At 42.2% G+C, this 21,979-nt stretch overlaps 1 protein-coding gene and 1 long non-coding RNA gene across 2 annotated transcripts in view; one reads left to right on the top strand and one right to left on the bottom strand.

Annotated features, from left to right (window-relative positions):
- LOC114150372 (formin-2-like) overlaps positions 1-21,979 on the top strand; it is an 84,441-nt gene that overhangs the window by 14,528 nt on the left and 47,934 nt on the right. The window contains exons 4-7 of the mRNA XM_028026740.1: positions 4,282-4,429; positions 6,149-6,204; positions 6,347-7,326; positions 20,453-20,597. Of these exons, the coding sequence (XP_027882541.1) occupies positions 4,282-4,429; positions 6,149-6,204; positions 6,347-7,326; positions 20,453-20,597 (1,329 nt within the window). The remainder of the gene's footprint in view (positions 1-4,281; positions 4,430-6,148; positions 6,205-6,346; positions 7,327-20,452; positions 20,598-21,979) is intronic.
- On the bottom strand, positions 16,759-20,446 carry LOC114150401 (uncharacterized). The gene is made up of 2 exons (XR_003596743.1): positions 18,646-20,446; positions 16,759-18,512 (listed from the first exon to the last, which is right to left on the bottom strand). It is a non-coding gene; the product is annotated as an uncharacterized LOC114150401 (long non-coding RNA).

Genomic DNA, 21,979 nt, shown 5'->3' on the forward strand with positions numbered 1-21,979 from the left:
ACCCCAAATGAACATGCAGTAGAATTACAAAAGGGACTCACCATGAGCAGGTTGAGCCCAACAATAAAATTATTAATAGGGTAAATGACATCCCAGCTGAAAAAGGCATGAAACAAAAGGACAGGGACCAAACAACGACTTTGATGTGGCTGTGCTCCCCATGCGCACACCAGCAAGGAGGAGGGGGAGAGCCACGAACAATTTGCAGCCAAGTTCCGCAACAGTCCAGGATCTAAAGTAAAATTTATAGTACGCCATTGCACAGAGCCCACAACGAGCTGGACAATGAAATCACTCACCCCAGTATGAACCCCAAACCCACGGCGTGTCCGACCACACGCACTTCCAACGAGCAGGAGAAAAACCACACAACCTAACCATGTCTCTGAACCCAAAGGAGGCATGATCACTAAAAAAACTTAGACTTAGACTGACTTTATTGTCATTTTGCATGCACAGCGTGTATACAGAACGAAATTTCGTTGCATACGGCTCAGGACAATGTTTTGAGCTTTCAATGTTGTGAGGTTACTCCAGAATAAAAATAAAATACAGTATAAAATATGAATATAAATATAGAATATAAAGTGCAGTAATGACAGTAAAATATAAGTTATTTAGCTCTGTATAAAGTATAAAGTGGAGACCAGTTTTTAAGTGCAGTGCAGTTAAGAGTTCAGCAGTCTGATGGCAAGTGGGAAAAAGCTGTTTCGGAACCTGGTGGTCCTGCACCGGATGCTGCGGAACCTCTTTCCAGAGGGCAGCAGGGAGAACAGTCCATGGTGGGGGTGTGAGGGGTCACTGATGATGTTTCGGCCTCGGGACACGCAGCGCTGGGATGAAATGTCCTGAATGGAGGGCCCCGATGATCCTCTCTGCTGTCTGCACCACTCTCCTCACATTCTTCCAGTCGGAGGCGCTGCAGCCTCCACACCACACAGAGAGGCAGCTGGTCAGAATGCTCTCTATGGTGCTTCTGTAGAACGTCTTGAGGATGGGCGGGGGCAGGTGTGCTCTTCTCATCCTCCGCAGGAAATACAAACGTTTCTGTGCCCTCTTGGCCAGAGACGTGGTGTTCACAGTCCAGGTGAGGTCGTTAGTGATGTGCACCCCCAGGAATTTGGTGCTGCTGACCACCTCCACAGCCGAGCTGTTGATGAGCAGTGGAGCGTGGCTGGGCCGGTTCTTCCTGAAGTCGACGATCATCTCCTTCGTCTTGTCAACGTTCAGGATCAGGCTGTTGTCTCTGCACCAGTCCACCAGCTGCTCCACCTCCTCTCTGTAGTCCAGGTCGTTGTCGTCTCTGATGAGGCCCACCACCGTTGTGTCGTCCGCGAACTTCACGATGTGGTTGGTGGCTAACCTGGGGACGTAGTCGTGTGTCATCAGAGTGAACAGCAGAGGGCTCAGGACGCAGCCCTGAGGGGAGCCTGTGCTGAGAGTGATGACATCGGAGGTGTGTTGTCCGATCCGGACTGACTGAGGTCTGTCGGTGAGGAAGTCTAGCAGCCAGTTGCACAGGGGGGTGCTGAAGCCCAGGTGTTCCAGTTTTCCTGCCAGATGCTGTGGGATGATTGTGTTGAACGCTGAGCTGAAGTCCAGGAACAACATCCGCACATGAGTGTTCTTCTCCTCCAGGTGAGCCAGGCTCAGGTGTAGGGCAGAGGAGATAGCGTCCTCAGTGGAGCGGTTTCGGCGGTAGGCAAACTGGAACGGGTCGAATGTGGAGGGGAGTCTGGAGACGATGTGTTCTTTTACCAGCGTTTCAAAGCACTTCATCATGATGGGAGTCAGTGCCACAGGCCAGTAATCGTTGAAAGAGGTGACTTGAGGTTTCTTTGGCACCGGAATGATGGAGGCAGTTTTGAGACAGGCTGGCACTGTGGCTTGGTCCAGTGAGGTGTTAAAAATGTCTGTTAGGACACCAGCCAGCTGACCTGCGCATTCCCTGAACACCCGCCCAGGTATGTTGTCGGGGCCTGGGGCCTTCCGTGGGTTGACTCTTTTCAGAGTCTTCAACACATTGGCTGTGTCCAGGCAGAGTACCTCCTCTTCCTGGTGGGGAACAGTTTTCTTTGCCGGAGTACTGTTCAGTGCCTCGAACCTCCCAAAGCAGTTATTGAGTCCATTTAGAAAGTCAGCATCAACTTCACCCACTGGGGGGGAGGATGGATTGTAATCTGTGATCGCCTTTATGCCTTGCCACATACTTCTGGTGTTGCTGGTGTCGTGGAAGAACTCCTGTATTTTTCGACTGTGGGTTCGCTTTGCTAACCTGATAGCACGGTTCAAGTTGGCTCTCGCTGTCCTCAGTGCCTCCTTGTCGCCAGACTTGAAGGCTGAGTTCCGTGCTTTTAGCATTCCACGTACCTCCTTAGTCATCCAGGGTTTTTGGTTGGCCCGGGTGATAATGTTCTTAGTGATGCTGACGTCCTCTGTGCACTTGTTGATGTAGGCTGACACAGTCATGGTGTACTCATCGATGTTGATCTGGTCGTTGTAAGTGGCTGCTGCCTTGAACATCTCCCAGTCAGAGCACTCAAAACAGTCCTGAAGTGCCTCCATGGCCCCCTCAGTCCACACTCTCACCTGCTTCACTGTAGGTTTTGTTTTGATCAGCAGGGGCTTGTATGCAGGAATTAGCATAACAGATAGGTGGTCTGAAGAGCCAAGGTGGGGGCGGGGGGCTGCTCTGAATGCTTCTTTGATGTTGGTGTAGGCCAAGTCTAGAGTATTCACTCCCCTGGTTGGAAAATCCACATATTGGTTGAAGTGAGGGAGAACAGACTTCATGTTGGCCTGGTTAAAATCCCCAGCAATGATGAATACGCCTTCTGTGTGTGAGGATTGCAAATCACTGATGGTCCGGTAGAGAACACTCATAGCCTCTTTAGTGTTAGCACTGGGGGGCACATATACGGCAGTGATGCTAACAACAGTAAACTCCCTGGGCAGGTAGAATGGTCTGCAGTTAACAGTCAGAAACTCGATGTCCGGGGAGCAGTAACTGGCGACAGTCATGGCATTTTTACACCAGTTGTTATTGATGTAAATACACAGCCCCCCTCCTCGGGTTTTACCGCTGAGAGCGCTGCTCCTGTCTGCGCGGAATGTAGCGAGCCCCTCCAGGCTAACAACGTTGTCCGGTATGGTCGAGTTGAGCCATATCTCGGTCAGAATGAGAGCGCAGCAGTTCCTCAACTCTCTCTTTGAAGACAGTTCTAGTTGCAGATGGTCTATTTTGTTGTCCAGAGAGCGAACGTTGGAGAGGAAGATGGACGGAAGCGGCGATCTGTGGGGGTTAGCGTTTAGCTTAGCTGTTAGTCCAATTCGACAGCCGCGCTTCCGCTGCCGGTCGCACCGCCTTTGCTTTCTCCTCCTCCGGCTAGTGCTGCTAGGCGAGTCCGCTGCGCTGTGGGCCGCTGGGTCTTGCTTGCGTAGCACTCCGAGATCACGTAAACACTCCAGAGTAGTCGTATTTATGAGTCCGAAATCACTTGATGATCGTAATTCCAGCAGACGCTGGCGATCATATGCTAACTTACTGAATGGGTGCAAAGTTTGTAGCGTTTTAGGCGGAGTATTTTGCTCAAATACTCGCAAGTTGTCGAGAGCCCATGCAGCCGCAGCCATTTTGGGCGCCGCCATTTTATGATGAAAAAAACTGGTCTAGAAGCCAAACAAATGGGAGACCACAAAACTAACCTGGAAACTATGAATGCTCACCATACGCCATCTTCACGACTCAATAGAAGTGTGTGGGCACGTCCGATGCCCACCTGGCTTTGTTGGTGCCACCCACCACTCATTGTACAGGTGAACCTGCACCAACATACCACACTTACAATAAAATAATACATGGATTCAAATCCACAATAAATTACCAACTTTACAGAGTTAACTGTGCTGAAAACTACACACCTCATAGACAGACAGAATGGAATTATTCAAGAACATCTTTAAAAACTTGGTATTTCCATGGTTTCCATTTAAAACACAGAAAATACCAACACTTCAAAAAATAAATTTTAAAAGAACAATTCTTTTGTCACTGATGTCATGATTCCAATTTCATGGGAAGAGGAGAGTTTGGTTCATATTACAAAAACAACATTGTAAAAATTAGTTTGGACTTTCTTTTAACTCATTACTTTAAAGTTTTGTCTAACATCTAAAAGGAAAGTTGTGATTAACTTGGCAAGGAAGTTGGAGGAGAATAGTGAATTACATAGTAAACACCTGTTGCTTAAGAAAGTGTTTAAAATAGTTTTGTTTCTGCAGCATGACCAGCTGTATACATGGGCCGCAGTCAACCAGCCACCACACTCACTGGATCTTCTTGAAGGAAAACTAGCAGGCCAACTCAAGACGCAGTGGTCTCCATTAAGGCTAGGAGAAAACAGAACTGGTCATAAATCTATGGAAGCAGGTAAGCTCAACATTCAAATGAAGTATGAGGAAATCAAAATAGTATTGTTTTCCACATCAAGCAGTTAATTTATTCTGAACATGTGGAAAGGAATCACAAACAAAATACAAAAATACAACAAAAAAAATTGGCGTTTACTTAAAAATTATGCAAGCTTGCAAGCTAAAGGTTTCAAAACATAAGTCTTAGTATGTGCGAGCTGTACTGATTGAGTAACATTAACGTGTGCAATTTTAGGGAATTTTACGTTTATATTAGTATTAAGTTAATATTAGTATGTTGTAATTACTTAAACAACACCCAAAACCTAAGTTTTTTTAAAACTAGAAACTACTTACATAAAAAGAAAACAACTTTTTTGAGACAGTTCCAGCTTTATATTTGTTTCTTTGCTCAAACCTAGACAGTAAATACAGAAAACAAAGATAGTTTGCTCACGTTTTTCAGTAAAACAAACTCATTCACATACCAAGCTGCACTTATTTTTAAATAATAACATCATATACAACAAATATGGCATCAGTATTAGATATACTCAAACTTGAAAAAAGTCACCACAGGCTACTTCCAAACATACAAAAGTGAAGAAAAAAAAAGACGAATTAATGAAAATTAATCTAATGACAAAATAATAATAAAAAAAACAACTAGTTGTTTTAGAGGAGTTTCAGATTGTTTATTATACGATACAGATATTTCTGAGTATTGCTACGTTCTACGAACAAATTATGCAATTTGTCCTGGGAAAAATGTAGAAAAGGGTGATTGTATTATGTTTTTCTCAGTCTGTCAGGTCAACTTCATACTCGTTGCCATGGCAACCAATAAACAACAGCTCTGGGAGTGCAGAGCAAAGATTACGTTCAAGTGCATCAGGAATTAACACTAAAAAAAACCCCACAAAAACATTTCCCACACAAAAAGTACATACAAACGCCAAACAGAACATTTTGTCCGTTGTAGATTTATGTTTTTGAATTTCCATTTTGCGATCATTAGGAAGTGATCACCTGAACACTCACGGTGGTTGATTAGCTAACTTAAACACCTGCACTTCTGATTATCTGTCGGAAAAAAGAATGTGGGTTGCCTTATTTTTGTGTTAATTGAACCAAGCTAACATAACTAACTTACTCTCCACTTTTTTTAATTAAAGCTTTTTACTGACCTGTGAAATGTGATCCCTTTGGACCTTGTTATCTTGCTATTGTAGTGTTGACAATTAATATCAAAACTTTGCATCCCCTTCTCAGATTCTTTGGTTGATTGCGTAATTTCCCCGACCATCGATATTCCTGACTCAATGTAATGCAACAGCAAATGTGGCTCACTGCCACGGCGTGCACAGTAAGTCACGTGATGTCCAATCCACTAGATCACTGAGCGGACTTGCCATTTACGTTTTACAAAGGAATTTTAAAAAGCATTACCTGGCCGTTAATGCTTTGAATACAACGTGCAGCTGCTGCCGAGTTACATAGATGCAGGCCTATAAAAATAAAAAGGTGCAGGAAATATTGGTGGGGACTGTCCCCTTCAGGCCAGAGTTGGTGGGGACATGTCCACACCAGTCCTTCAGGAAGTTACGCCTATGCTGTAATGTAATAAAAGTTACCTCCTACAGCTTTAATGTTACCTCTTACTATTACCACTTTCTGTCACTCTTCCATAATGTTTTAACTAAAGTATAATTGCTGTACTGTGATATTTTTTGCCTAGATCATTGTGAAGCTGTCCCCACAACAAGACAACAAGACAGTGAGGAGAGATCAGAGGTCTGTCCTTCTATTTCTCTGTACATTCTATAATTTTGCTGTGTGACCAAACTAGTCTTCTAGTTCTGTTTGGTAGAGAGAGTGCAAGTGAACAAAGACCTTAAATTTTTTTAATTTGATTTTGGATTTTTCCTTTCTGCAGGGGGAATATGTGCTGCCGTCAAAAAAACTAAAGGAGAAACACGTTGATGTTATCCAGCAGCTTGAGCAAACTATAGAAGATCTCAGGACTAAGATTGCTGAGTTGGAACGTCAACCCCCTCTTCTGGAGGAGAAGGGTATAACAACCATCACCTCCACCACCGACGGAGAATGTGGAGGAGATGAGAGCCTATTGAGGTCTCTCTGTGATGCTCATCTGCAAACAGAGGCAGGGGCCTCTCTGGGATGCCAGGAGGTCAAGTCAGTGCAGACCTCGCCAATGGATGATAGTTTTAGGTTCAACAGGTTCTGTAGAGGGCTGGATGGAGGCTTTCTGCAGCCATCATCCAATCATGATTGTTCATGTCAACTAGAGCCTTGTACTTCACCTCTTCTGCATCAAGGAGAAACTGTAATTCTTCACTCATGCCTGAATTTGGTCCCACCTCCTCCTCCTCCACCTTTGCCAGGATTTCCAGACCCTCCTCCTCCACCACCTCTTCCCCCTCCTCCTCTTTTCCCAGGACTTCCAGGCCCTCCACCACCGCCTCCTCCTTTGCCAGGATTTCCAGGGCCTCCCCCTCCACCACCGCCTCCGCCTTTACCAGGATTTCCAGGGCCTCCCCCTCCACCACCGCCTCCGCCTTTACCAGGATTTCCAGGTCCTCCCCCTCCACCACCGCCTCTTTCTTTACCAGGATTTCCAGGGCCTCCCCCTCCACCACCACCACCTCCTCCTTTAGCAGGATGTTCAGGCCCTCCACATCCTCCTCCAGGATGTGGGCCTCCTCCTCCACCACCAGGAGCAACTGGCGTACCCCCAAGTCTTCCAGCAGTAATGGGTTCATTGCCCCCTCCAATGCCACTGGGTTTGTATTCTCTACCTTTAACTCAGGATAAACCAACCAGAAAAGCTGCAGTGGAGCCACCCCGGCCAATGAAGCCCCTTTATTGGACGAGGATCCAGCTACACACAAAAAGGTATTGATGTTGACCAGACAATTGTGATGTTATTGGCAAGACATTGCTATTGATTTGGTTCTGCTTACTTTAAATTAGGGGTTGCATGACTTCATATTTTTTAAAGTTGACCACAATATGACAAAGTCGAGTCGATTAGTCACAGTGACGTCATAGTAATGAAAGCGAAAATATATCACAGCAACTTACAACCTTTATTAGCTATGTTCACGGCAAATATTAACAAAAAAACATGCTTATGTTAAGTCTATTATGCTGAATTAAAAGAACAAGAACCGGTCTACATGTGTTTTGTGGACTTGCAGAAGGCATTTGACCGTTTCCTTCGGGGAGCTCTGTGGGGTGTTCTCCTGGAGCATAGGGTATCGGGCCCTTTGATACAGGCTGTTAAGTCCCTTTATAACCAGTGTCAGAGTCGGCAATAACTTGCTGGCAGTAACTCGGACTCGTTTCCAGTGAGATCTGGACTGCCCTTTGTCATCAATTCTGTTCACTACTTTCATGGACAGAATTTCTAGGCGCAGCCAAGGTGTTGAGGGGATCCGTTTTGGTGGCCTTATGATCGCATCTCTGCTTTTTCAATCAATCAATCAAATTTTATTTGTATAGCACATTTCAGCAGCAAGGCATTTCAAAGTGCTTTACATCGTATCAAACACAGAAACACAATGCAACATAGAATCAACAATCAAAACACGGCATTAAGTAAAGTTCCATCAATAAATTTGTTTACGTTTCAAATACAATCCTAAACAGGTAGGTTTGTAGTCTAGATTTAAAGGAAGTCAGTGTTTCAGCTGTTTTACAGTTTTCTGGAAGTTTGTTCCACATTTGTGGTGCATAGATGCTGAAAGCTGCTTCTCCTTGTTTGGTTCTGGGGATGCAGAGCAGACCAGAACCGGAAGACCTGAGAGGTCTGGAAGGTTGATACAACAGCAGATCTTTAATGTACACTGCCTGGCCAAAAAAAAGTCGCCACCTGAATTTAACTAAGCAAATAGGTACAAGCCTCCTATTGGATAAGTACTGCATAGGTGATTATCTTTCAGCTTCCAACAAGTTATTTAACCCCAGCTGATGCAATGAGTAACTCCTCATTTCTTAAACAACCATGGCAAAAGACACATCCTGTGGTCGTGGAAAAGACGTTAGTCTGTTTAAGAAGGGTCAAATCATTGGCATGCATCAAGCAGAGAAAACATCTAAGGAGATTGCAGAAACTACTAGAATTGGGTTAAGAACGGTCCAACGCATCATTAAAAACTGGAAGGATGGTGGGGAACCATCGTCTTCCAGGAAGAAATGTGGTCGGAAAAAAATCCTGAATGATCGTGATCGGCGATTACTTAAACATTTGGTCAAATCAAATCGAAGAAAAACAACAGCAGAACTCAGGAGTATGTTTAATTGTGAACGCAAAAGCATTTCCACACACACAATGCGAAGGGAATTCAAGGGGTTGGGATTGAACAGCTGTGTAGCCGTAAGAAAACCTCTAATCAGTACGGCTAACCAGAAAAAAAGGCTTCAGTTTGCTAGGGAGCATAAAGATTGGACTCTGGAGGAATGGAAGAGGGTCATGTGGTCTGATGAGTCCAGATTTACCCTGTTCCAGAGTGATGGGCACATCAGGGTAAGAAGAGAGGCAGGTGAAGTTATGCACCCATCATGCCTAGTGCCTACTGTACAAGCCTGTGGGGGCAGTGCTATGATCTGGGGTTGCTGCAGTTTGTCAGGTCTAGGTTCTGCAACATTGTGTGCCCAAAGAATGAGGTCAGCTGACTACCTGAATGACCAGGTTATTCCATCAATGGATTTTGTCTTCCCAAATGGAACGGGCATATTCCAAGATGACAATGCCAGGATTCATCGGGCTCACATTGTGAAAGAGTGGTTCAGGGAGCATGAGACATCTTTTTCACACATGGATTGGCCACCACAGAGTCCAGACCTTAACCCCATTGAGAATCTTTGGGATGTACTGGAGAAGGCTTTGCGCAGTGGTCAGACTCTCCCATCATCAATACAAGATCTTGGTGAAAGATTAATGCAACACTGGATGGAAATAAATCTTGTGACACTGCAGAAGCTTATTGAAACAATGCCACAGCGAATGCGGGCTGTAATCAAAGCTAAAGGCGGTCCAACAAAATATTAGAGAGTGTGACCATTTTTTGGTGGCGACTTTTTTTCTTGGCCAGGCAGTGTATTTTAGTGCTAAGCCGTTCAGTGATTTGTAAACTAACAACAGTATTTTAAAGTCTATTCTTTGAGCTGCAGGGAGCCAGTGTAGGGACTTTAAAACTGGTGTTATGTGCTCTATCTTCCTGGTTTTAGTGAGAACGCGAGCAGCAGCATTCTGGATCAGCTGCATCTGTTTGATTGATTTGTTGGAGAGACCTGTGAAGACGCTGTTGCAATAATCAATGCGACTGAAGATGAACTCATGGATGAGTTTCTCTAGATCTAGCTGAGATATTAGTCCTTTAATCCTGGAAATGTTCTTCAGGTGATAGAAGGCCGACTTTGTAACTGTCTTTATGTGGCTCTGTAGGTTCAGGTCAGAGTCCATCACTACTCCCAGGTTTCGGGCCTGATCGCTGGTTTTTAGTTGTAATAACTGAAGCTGTGCATTGACTCTAGATCTATAACTCTAGATCGTTCCTCTTTAGGTCCAAAAATAATAACTTCAGTTTTGTTTCTGTTCAGCTGGAGAAAGTCTTGGCACATCCACACATTTATCTATTCTAAGCATCTGTTCAGTGATTGGATGGGTTCTGAGTCACCTGGTGACATCGTAATGTAGAGCTGTGTGTCATCTGCATAGTTATGGTAGCTAATATTATTTCCTGTTATAACCTGAGCTAGTGGGAACATATAAATATTCAATAAGAGGGGTCCTGACTTCCGGTTATGGCGTCTCAGTGAAATTGTGCTTATGGCTCGCTGTTAAATCCTTAAATGAATCCGTAATTAAGATCAATATCCACAATTTCGCTCGTTTATGGTAACGGAAAACGTTTAGTGGGGATCATGCCACCGAAAAATGCCAAAGTTGTCCAACAACCAACTAAAGCGACTCCACGAGAGAATGCGGCTAATGAAGCTCATGCTAACGAGACAGCACCGGCTAACTTGACAGAGGCTCAAGAAGCTCCGACCAACCATGATATTCTCAGAGCAATTAACCTACTGAAGGAAGATATGAACAAACAATCTGCTGATATGATGAAAGCAATTCAGGATATCAAAGGGGATATGCAATCGCTCACTGAGAGAACTGGGGAAACAGAATGCGAATTTCGCAAGTAGAGGATGGCGTTACTTCCCTTCAAAGCAGAGTTAAATCACTGGAGAGAACAGTGGAGGTGCTTGGTGATAGAGTTACGGAGCAAGAAGACAAGAGGAGACGCTCCAACCTGAGACTGGTCGGGCTGCCTGAAAAATCCGAGGGAGCGGATCTGTGTGGCTTTCTGGAGACATGGCTTCGAGAAACACTAGGTGAGGACTTCACCTCCTCTCGATGCGTGGAGAGAGCTCACAGAATTGGGCCCCTCAGCTCTGAAACTGCGGCTCCAAGAGTTGTTATAATGAAGTTTCTGAGTTATAGAGACCGGGATTTAACTCTGAAAGCTGCCAGGAAAATGAAGGAAGTGCATTATGACAATCACCGTGTCACCTTTTTTCCTGACTTTTCGGCCGAGACTCGCAAGCTGCAGAGGCGCTTTGATGGAGTGAAAGCCCGGCTTTGAGCCCTTAAAGTCCGGTATGGTATTTTGTATCCAGCTCATCTGATCATTACACACAATGACAAGCGACGGATCTTCAAGTCAGTGGAAGAAGCCGAGAAATACATCGATGGAATAATCGATGGAGTTGATAACTCCAGGATATAGTGTGTGCCCATCGCTTCCCCTCAACAGTGGATACAAAAGGAACAAATTGCAGTGGACAATATTGTAAGTTGACAAACTTACAATATTTTTGTTGTTGATGTATGTGAAAGCATGAACACTGCTATTAATGTTTCTTTATTATACCTTTGTATTGTTACCAAATCTAGCCTTAACTATTAATATTTTGGTCAAATTGTTCTTTGTTCGGCCAGCCAACCCACATATTACCTTCGTTATGCGTGTGGACTTTTATGTTACCCACTTAATGGATGCAACATTTCATATAACCCAAGTTCAATGTTCAGAAGGGATTAACACCACATTTCGTTTGGGGAAATGTGTGGTGATTTGGGATGAAGGGCTCACTATGGGTACAGTTTTTTGTTGACTTTACATGACTTGAATGTGAGAATAAGAAGAGGCCAATGCATTAAATTTGTTTACATCTCCAAGTACACGATTTATGTCTGATTGCCCGGTAATCAATGTATCTAGTGGAATGTTAGAGGTCTGAACAAAATGGTCAAACTTAAACAAGTGATGGGCAGGATCAAACAGATGAAAACTACAATATGTTGTGGCCGGGACAGGTATTCTCCTCTAGTTTTACAACTCATGCCAGAGGAGTAATAATAATGATTCACAAATCAATTCCATTTGAACTTAAAAATAAATACCTTCACCCGGCAGGGAGATTTATCATTCTTAGTGGGACTATAATCTCTACATTGGTCAACTTTGTATGTCTCTATGCCCCCAACGGGGATGATCCTACCTGTAGAAGCCTAAATTCAGTTTTTGTTCATTCAGACTTTAGGATAAGTTATGTTCATATTTCTTATTATAATTTGTGTATTTGGATAAAGATGTTAACTAGTTGGATCTATTGCATAGTAATTTACCATATTTGGATACACTAATGTCTTGCAAATTTGCATATCTAATTGGAATTAAGGATTTTTAGGGTGTGGCTAACCAGAGTCTGTTGGGCAGTTGGAGTAGAGCCACACAGTTTTTTGACCTCACTCTCTTTCCTTTTAAATTGTCGTTTCTTTATTTTTTATTTTTCATGGAAAGATAACCTTTGTACCGTTTTTATTATTATTTCTGAAGTAAACCATATTAAGAGGATCCAGTCCTTTTTCTTTTTTGGTTGTCGTTTTTTCGTCAACAAGTGGACCGAAGGGGAAAGACGGAGAGCGTCAAGCTTATGGCTCCTTTATTTAGGAAATAACACTACCTTTTACCAAAATTTGTTTTTAACCATGTCAGCTTATAATGGTTCATTTATAATTGGTGGAGATTTCAATTGTGTTTTAAACCCTGCAATAGACCGTTCAAATAGTTCTGTCATATCCCACCAACAAGCCAGGAAAACTGTCAAGAAATATATGAAAGATCTTAATATAGTGGAGGTTTGGAGGCAACTTCATCCAAATAAGACAGAGTACTCATGCTTTTCAAGCACCTCCAAAACTTATTCACAAATAGATTATTTTCTGGTCTCCTCCGGTTTATTATCTACAGTTGAAAAATGTTGGTATGAAGCTATTCTACTTTCTGATCATGCCCCAGTTATTCTGTCAGTAAAATTACCAAATTATTGCCGGTCTTCAATCCCATTTCGATTTCAAGCTAAATGGTTTAGATCCCAAGAATTTGAGGAATTTCTCAAAGAGAAAATAACTGAGTATTTCAATTTTAATACAACCCAAACCAGTGCATCAATAAAATGGGAAGCCTTTAAAGCCTATATAAGGGGGGAAATAATGAGTTATACTAGGCATAAATCAAGACTACATTTGAATAAATTAAAAAACATTGAAAAACAAATCAAAGAATTACAAGAGCAACTGTATCACTCTAATGATGCTGACAAATATAGGAGACTTCTTTTACTAAAATCGGAATATAATGAGCTCACTACCAACAAAATAGCAACTAATCTACTGTGGTAAAACAATCATACTATGATCAGGGTGAGAAGGCAGGTAAACTCTTAGCTTGGAGGCTTAAAAGGTTACAGACGAATCGGGCTATAAATTCAATCAAATTAAATAATGGTGAAAATCTGGTAGATCCAAAAAGTATAAACGATGCATTTGCAAAATATTATGAGAACTTATATACATCCCAATATCTAGACAACACAAATAAACAGGACCAACTTCAATTTCCAACTCTGTCAGAAGAGAATAAGAACAATTTGGATGAAAAGCTGAGTATTGAAGAACTTAAAATGGCCTTAAGCCGCATGAATTCAGGTAAGGCACCTGGCCCCGATGGCCTTCCAATTGAACTTTACAAGAAATTTCCAGATAAGTTACTGCCCCCTCTACTCGAAGCGTTCAATGAATCTTATGAAAAAGGCATCCTGCCTCCATCACTACGTTTGGCAACTATTTCTCTCTTGTTAAAGCCAGGTAAACCCCCAACAGAAATGGATTCATATAGGCCCATTTCTTTAATGTCCTGTGACACAAAAATTCGATGCAAAGCTTTGGCTCGAAGGATTGAAACTCATATTCCTAATTTAATCTCGAATGACCAAAATGGATTTGTTATTGGGCGCCAAGCCTTTCACAATACCCGTCGATTGCTAAATATATTATATGCAAAACAGTTTGCTATGGACCACGCCTTTCTATCATTAGATGCTGAGAAAGCTTTTGACAGGATCGAATGGAGCTATCTCTTTGATACCCTTAATAGATTTGGCCTAGGAGAAAAATATTTAAAATGGATTCAATTACTATATACTGAGCCAGTTGCTAAGGTCGCAACAAACGGTCAACTTTCAACATGTATTAGCCTCTGTAGATCGACGCGACAGGGATGCCCTCTGTCCCCCCTCCTTTTCTTATTTGCCATTGAGCCGCTTGCCATGGCAATACGTAAATCCCCTGAAATCACCGGCATTCAAATTGGAGATGTGGAGCACCGGTTGTCTCTTTTTGCGGATGATATTGTTCTGTTTTTAGCTAATCTGAAAGAGTCTATTCAGGCTGTTGATAAAATTCTGAAGGAATTTGGTGAATTCTCAGGTTACAAAGTTAACCAAAAGAAAAGCTCCTTATTACTGCTTAACAGAAATAACCCCCCAATACAAACACAATTTGCTTATACCTATGAGGGCTTTACCTACCTAGGAATTAAGATTAACCCAGATCTAGAGAAAATAGTCTCTATAAACTATGATCCTTTAATTCAGAAAATATTAGATTCCCTAGATAGATGGAATGAGATGCCAATTTCAATGATAGGTCGTATTAACATCATTAAAATGTCCATTCTCCCGAAGTTCTTATACTTTTTTCAGTCCATCCCCTTACACATTCCAGCTTCCTTCTTTTCTTCGATAGATAAAGCCTTTACCAAATTTATATGGAACAATAAACGCCCCAGATTGCGACTCTCTCTTCTTTATCTGCCCTATGAACGAGGTGGGCTTAGAGTACCAAACATTAGGTTGTACTATCATGCAGCACAGCTTTGTGCTGCTACTTGCTATTTTTCCACTGGTGAAATACCCTCTTGGGTACAAACAGAGAACAACTTATTAACATTGTCTTTGACATCCTATCTTTATTCAGCAGATCTTAAACATCTATTAAAAAACACCAAAAATACTTTTCTCAAAAACACAATATCAGTTTGGCACCACTCACATTCAGTTTTGGATGAGGTGTCCGAGCTCTCATGTCTATCCCCTATTTGGGGAAAAAATAGATTCAAACCAGGAAGAGCAGACAGAGGATTTAGAATATGGTTGAATAAAGGCGTAAATAAAATAGGGGACCTTTATAGTGAAGGAGTTTTGATGTCCTTTGAACAGCTGGCAAATAAGTACAGTCTGCCTCAAAAACATTTTTTTAAGTATTTACAGATTAGAAGCTTTGTTTTTGCGTCACTGAAATCCACTGCTGAACCTCCACTCTCTACCATAGAATATTTAGCCACTCAACACAATCAGAGTAGGGGTTTACTCTCCAAATTTTATAATATCTTGCTTTTAGCCTTAAAAGAAAATAGTCTCTCATATTTACAAGCATGGAAAAGAGATCTGCAAACTGAAATCTCTGAAGATGAATGGAACAACTCTTGTCTACTGGCACAAACGCAAACTATTAACACAAGGTTTAGACTATTACAATACAAGTGGTTGTTTAGGACATATATCACTCCTATAAAACTTCACCATTTTAACTCAAATATTTCTGATGTGTGTGTTAAATGTAATATAGATAAGGGTACTCTTTTTCATTGTATGTGGCAATGTATGGAACTTCAAACTTTCTGGAAGGAGGTTATTGTGTTCTCCTCTCGTTTGATTGAACAGGATGTTTCAATGGACAGTAAACTTTGCCTACTGCATATTTTTCCAGATGGATTTAAAGTACCTATAAAGAGAAAGAAGCTTGTGAGTTTTTGCCTTTTGCAGGCTAAACATTTGATTGCTCTGAAATGGAGGAACCCAGAAAGACCAAAGATAAATGAATGGATCAAACTACTGAGCAACAACCTGGCAATGGAAAAACTGACTTATATAACAAAAGGAAAACTTGAAGACTTCAATGATATTTGGTACCCCTTCCTATATTTTATCGAACAATGTGACATGTAAACTCAACCTTTCCTTTCTTTTTGTGTAGAGAGTGAGCCCTGGGGTTTTGTGTGTTTTTCTTTATTATTATTTTTGGGGTGGGGTGAGGGACGGCATTGTGTTATTTTTTTATTTTTTTTCTTCTTCTCTTTTTTCATGTTCTTTTCTTGTATGTTTATATAGCAGAAAATTCTAATAAAAATATTTTGGGAAAAAAAAGCAGAAAAAAATAAATAAATAAAAAAAATAAGAGGGGTCCTAGGATTGAACCTTGGGGTACCCCACATGTGACCTTTGACCTCTTTGATGAAAAGTTTTCAATTGAAACAAAGAAATCCCTGTTCTTTATTAAGATTCAAACCAGTTAAGCACTGGACCTGAGAGTCCGACCCAACTCTCCAGTCGATTCAGTAATATGTCATGGTCAACAGTGTCAAAAGCTGCACTGAGGTCCAACAGAACCAGCACTGTGGTTCTCCCACAGTCCGTATTTATATGGATGTCATTGAACACTTTTACGAGGGCAGTCTCTGTGCTGTGGTGAGCACAAAAACCATACTGGAAGGAGTCAAAGCGGTTGGTTATCGTTAGGAAGCTATTTAATTGTTTAAACACAGCTGTGTTAGACCAAAATTCTCTAAAATATTAGAGAGCTTTTTTGCCCCTCTGTCTTGGGGGTTGTCAACATGAATGTTGAAATCACCGACAATTATTAAACAATCATAATTAATGCATATGAGAGATAGAAACTCATTCAAGTCAGTAAAGAAATTTTCCACATATGTTGGAGTTTTGTATAAAGTTAGTGTCAAAGTTCGTTTGTGGCCTTTAACCTCAATTCCAAGATACTCAAAAGAGGTGAAGTGACCCAAGGAAATTTTACTACTATTTACGATATTCTTAAATATTGAAGCCATGCCTCCTCCTTTTTTATGTTTTCTATTCTCACTTAAGAAATTGTAGTTAGGAGCCGCTGATTCAATTAGTACGATTGGTTCATTATTGTCATTCAACCATATTTCTGTCAGAGACATAACATCGATATTATGCTCAGTGATGAAATCATTAATTAATAGAGCTTTAGCACAGAGAGATCTGGTATTTGAAAGAGCTAGTTTAAGTGAATTGAGGCCAAAAGTTCTTCAGTCTGAGGTTCCTTTAGGCAGTGGAACAGTCTGAGGTTTGAATTAGGTCCGCTGTATTTTATGTTTCTGTTTTTTGTAAATTTTCTGTAGTTATCCGGACAGGTAATGTCCTGTTTTGCAGTGCCGGGGGGCCAGACACATTCTGGAGTAAGACGGGTGTAAAGATAAAATCTGGACCCCGGCCTCAGACCTCAGAAATGCAGAGTGATGGATCCTCTGGGATGTGCCGAAGCGAACCTGTTGATTCATTCCATCTGTAAATGTAAGAAACTCCGGTCCAGAAGACATTTCTTTATGGGCATCTTGTGAATCCTGTGAATGAGTGGGTGAGCAGAGAGGGAGGGGGGAAAGAGGAAGGGAACCAGTCGCTCCATCTTCAGTCGATGTATCAGCATGTTTTGGAACGGTTTGCTCCTGATAAGCGCAGGGTTCCATCCTAGTCAGACATCCTTGAGCCTGTTCTTCTGAAGCGATGATCACATTGCTGTCCTTGATAAGATGAAAAAGATTTGCAGTTAGTAGCTTTGTCCCATGTTTATTAAGATTGCGTCTGTCTCTTCCAAAAAGGTGAAAGTGCTACCAATAGATCCAGAGGTTATCGATGAAGGTCACTGAGCTGGCAGAGCAGGTTTTAATCAGCCATTTGTTTATCATGTTCAGCCTGGAGTGTTTTTCGTCTCCCCATTGAGGTGATGGAATTGGACCACTGAGAAATAACTTCATTTTTAATTTTCCCATAGTGTTCAGAAGAATATTAAAGTCCTTTATCAGAATCTCATATTTCTGCTTTGCCAGATCGTTGGCTCCAACATGCACAACTAAAGTCTCAATATCTGGCTGATCAGTAGTTAGAGAGAGTACAGTGTCACCAGGAAAAGAAATCACTCTTGTTTTCTTGGGATTGCAAACGTGACTGATTCCATTTACTGCCTCATCTCCAACAATAAGCACTTTTGGGATACCTTTCGTTTTCCTGGTAGCCGCTTTGTCCTTAGGAGCTTTGGGGGGTGGATGTGTTGGTCTTGCCTCATTGTTGATGTTTGAAGGCGAGGTCTCACTCAGAAGCTCAGGCTGGAGTACAGAAAATCTGTTTTTCAGTGGGATTCCCACAGAGTCAGAATGTTTTGAGGCCCAGGCTGGTCGCTTTGTCCTTGGGAGCGCGGTCGGTGGAACCGTTTTGGTTTCAGCTGCTTGTTTATTTTTCTTTGGTAGAGCAGGTGTTGAGGTTGAAGGTGGGTTTCGGCTCAGAGCCGGACACGCTGATTCGTCCAGGTGAGGGGTTCTCCCTGTCAGTTGCCTCATCGGATCTGCGGTGTGAGACATTTGCTTCATCTTGGCACCCAGAGCGTTCCAGGGTGGGCTGCTTGATGCGGTGCGTACGACCTCTTCGTTGAATTGAGGAAGAGTTGTCTCATTTCCTCAGGTAGAGTTGATCTCAAAGTTCACCTCCAGCATTTTAATCTTCATTTCTATAGACTGAAGTCGTTGTATAATACTGCTAATGTCCTTGGGGTTGGCCGGAGGCATTTTGTCCTGGTTCAACTTGGAGATGAAGAAAAGTAAGGTAAAAATAAAAGTAAGAAAATCCCCCAGTCCTTAGGTTTGAAGTAATCCAGTTATGATGTCAATAATGTAAATATAACTATAAAAACTGTCACTTTAAAAAATAACTCACAGGCAAAGTTATAAGTAAGGACGAGAGAGAGCACGATAAGCTGTTCCTCCTTCAGCTGCCACAGAGAAGTCCCGGTTGATGCGGTCCTATTGGCTTCATCAGGTAGTAATCTACAGCTTTCGCTGGAGCGGTTCGCAGCCGAGTGTGAAGCAGCCAGGATGAGGATCAGTGCCTCCAAATCTGAGGCCATGATCTTGAGCAGGAAAAGTTTAGAGTGCCTTCTCCAGGACAGGGGGGATGTCCTGCCCCAAGTGGAGAAGTTTAATTATCTCAGGACCTTGTTCACGAATGAGGGAAAAATGGAGTAGGAGATCGACAGACAGATTGGCGCAGCATCTGCAGCGAAGCGGGTGCTATACCGGTCTGTCATGGTAAAGAGAGAGCCGAGTTTACCGGTCGCTCTACGTTCCTACCTTCGTCTATGGTCATGAGCTTTAGGTCATGACCGAAAGAACGAGGTCATGGATACAAGTGGCCTAAATCAGTTTTCTCCGCTGGCTCTCCCTTAGAGATAGGGTGAGAAGCTCGGCCATCCGAGAGGGATTCAGAGTAGAGCTGCTGCTCCTTCACGTCGAGAGGAGCCAGTTGAGGTGACTCGGGCATCTGGTTATGATGGCTCCTGGATGCCTCCCTGGGCACTCTTCCGGGCACTTCCCACCAGGAGGAGACCCCGGGGAGATCCCTCCAACCCAGAACGTTGGAGGGACTATGTTTCTCAGCTGGACTGGGAATGCCTTCCCAGTGTGCCCCTGCGACCCGACCCCGGATAAGCGGAAGATGGATGGAGGAAAAAGAAGAAGAAGCAGAAGCAGAACATTCATCTGCTGCTGACTTATTCGTCAGCAGCAGAGCAAAAGTGGTCTGGAAAGTTGGACAAAGTTGGGTCCTGCTTTTTTTTCCGTTCTTCACCATTAATAACTGCCATTCATTGGGCTGATAATAAGCAAAGCTGGTGCTGATGATCAGGTTAGCAGTACTTATAGGAGGCAAATTATTACATTGACCACAACTATGCTTTTGGCACATCATTAAACAACTTATTATGAACAAATCCCATTTGAGTAGTTAAATTCAATGCACCCACCCGCTGCTCCTCCGCCCCAATTTGCAGCAGGATGCTCCACTGACTCAGCAGCGGCTCTCTGACTTTGCTGAATGAACCAACATGCAGACAGTGGCAGAGATCGCCTCTATCAGATCCTCAGAATGCAACTTGAACTAACATTAGCAGCTGCCTTGTTCAGCTCAACACTTCACTTTTTGCAGTGGAGGATAACCATTGCCTGCACTGTAAACAACCGTTTACAGTGCAGGCGAGTTCCAGTAAGCTTCTTAGTATCAAACTTGTACATTACATACGTCACATTCAAACATCCGCAATTGGGCAAAAGTTAAAACATCAACAGAGTTCACACCTCCAGAGAGTAATTTTAAAGAAAAAAATTTACATTTTTATTTTGTCTACAACTGCTACTCAGTGGTGGTTGTTGTTGTACAGCATCTCTACAGCATAGAGATGCTGTAACTGCGAAGTAATTTCCCTGCTGGGATGAATAAAGTAATTCTATTCTATTCTAATTGTTTCTCAACAGCCGAGAGCCCAGACCCTCTGTCTGGACGCTCTGTAGCCTGATTTTCTATTGACAGAAGAAAGATTACTTTAAACTTATGTCTGTCAAGGATATTTTGGCCTGTGGATAGATTGGCATGATTTAAGCTATATACAATCAAGAAAATAGTTTTTCTAGTTAGTTCTCAAAGTTTTGGTTTGTTACAAGAAACTCTTGAGACCTTTTGTGTTTTTCAGGGACATTCCTTCTTCACTTGTGTGGGAGTTGGTTGAGGAACCTGATGTGGACTTTGACGAGTTTGTGGCACTGTTTTCGAAAACAGCAGTTAAAGAAAAAAAGCAGCCACTCTCTGACACCATAACAAAATCCAAGGCAAAACAGGTCTGTGTGTTAAGAATGTTTTATATCTTGTATATTATACAAAGCAAAATCATAAATAGTTAATATGCTTTCAAAATGGTCAACAATTGAATATATAAATTATTCAAGTTTCTAAGAGATAAAGTCACTGAAGTTCACAATTTTTTTCTTTATATTTGCATATTTTAAACAGACATGATTAACACTTCCCCATGTTTTAGATGTCTCTGTTGCAGAATAGCTTATTCAAATGATTACATGACCTCTGCAGCGATCAAGTGCTGGAGAAGCTTGTTAATCACTGACTTATTCAGGCTACGTGTGTGGCAGAAGGGAAACACCTAAAATATACAGGGCAGTGGTTCCTGTTGACTGGTTAGATTCCATTTACCATCAATTAGTCTAACAAAGCTAAAAGCAAAACCAGGACAGAGCCAATTATACAAAACAAAAATGCAATATTTAAGATGCAAAGTTTGAAAATTTTTGAAGATTTTAGTCATCAAGTTGACGGCCTTTTGACAACATGACCAACAGTACACCAGCAGGACAAAGCATAAAATGTGGCAATGGCACCTGCCAGTGTCAGCATTGTGTTCTGAACACAATGCTGCCACCACCATGGTTCAATATAGGTTATGGTTATGAGCTGTGCCTGGTTTCCTCCAAACTTGACTATTGGCACTCACACTAACAACTTCAATCCTTGTCCTTGAAAATTTTCTTTCATGGTCAAAGTCCTTCAAGTTTCTTTTGGTAATCTCCAGACAGGCTGCCATGTACCTTTTAGTAAGGAGTGGCTTTCATATGGCCATTCTATCATACAAAATTGATCAGTGGATCACTGGAGAAATGGTTGTCTTCCTGAAAGGTTCTATTCTCTCTACAGAATGCAGTAGCTCTGGCATTGTGACCATCGGGTTCATGATCACCTCTGTGACTAAGGCCCTTCTCCCCTCTGCCAGATAGCGGTCTAAACTGCTCTATAAAGAATCCTACTGGTCCCAACCATCTTCCATCTACCAATGATGGAGGCCGCTGAGCTCAATGGGACATTCAAAACACCAGACATTTTTCTGGATCCTTCCCCAGATTTCTGCCTCAAGACAGACAATACTGTTTTGGAGGTCATCAGGCACTTCCTATGATTTCATTCTTGGTGTTTGACCTCTGACCTACACTGTCAATTGTTGGACCTTATATCGACAGGCAGTGCCCTTCCAAATCAAGTCATATAAACCGCACAGCCCAATAAATAAAAATGTTATTTCTTGTTTTGTTTTGTTTTTTTAAAGGTTTTTGTGGCACTAGTTGCATTTATTTAAATGAAGTGACAGACTTATATAGTGCTTTTCAGGACACTCAGTCATTTCCATTTGCATGCTGTTGAAAAAGAAGATCAT

The sequence above is a fragment of the Xiphophorus couchianus genome, chromosome 9 (genome assembly GCF_001444195.1).
Source record: "Xiphophorus couchianus chromosome 9, X_couchianus-1.0, whole genome shotgun sequence".
Taxonomy (NCBI): domain Eukaryota; kingdom Metazoa; phylum Chordata; class Actinopteri; order Cyprinodontiformes; family Poeciliidae; genus Xiphophorus; species Xiphophorus couchianus.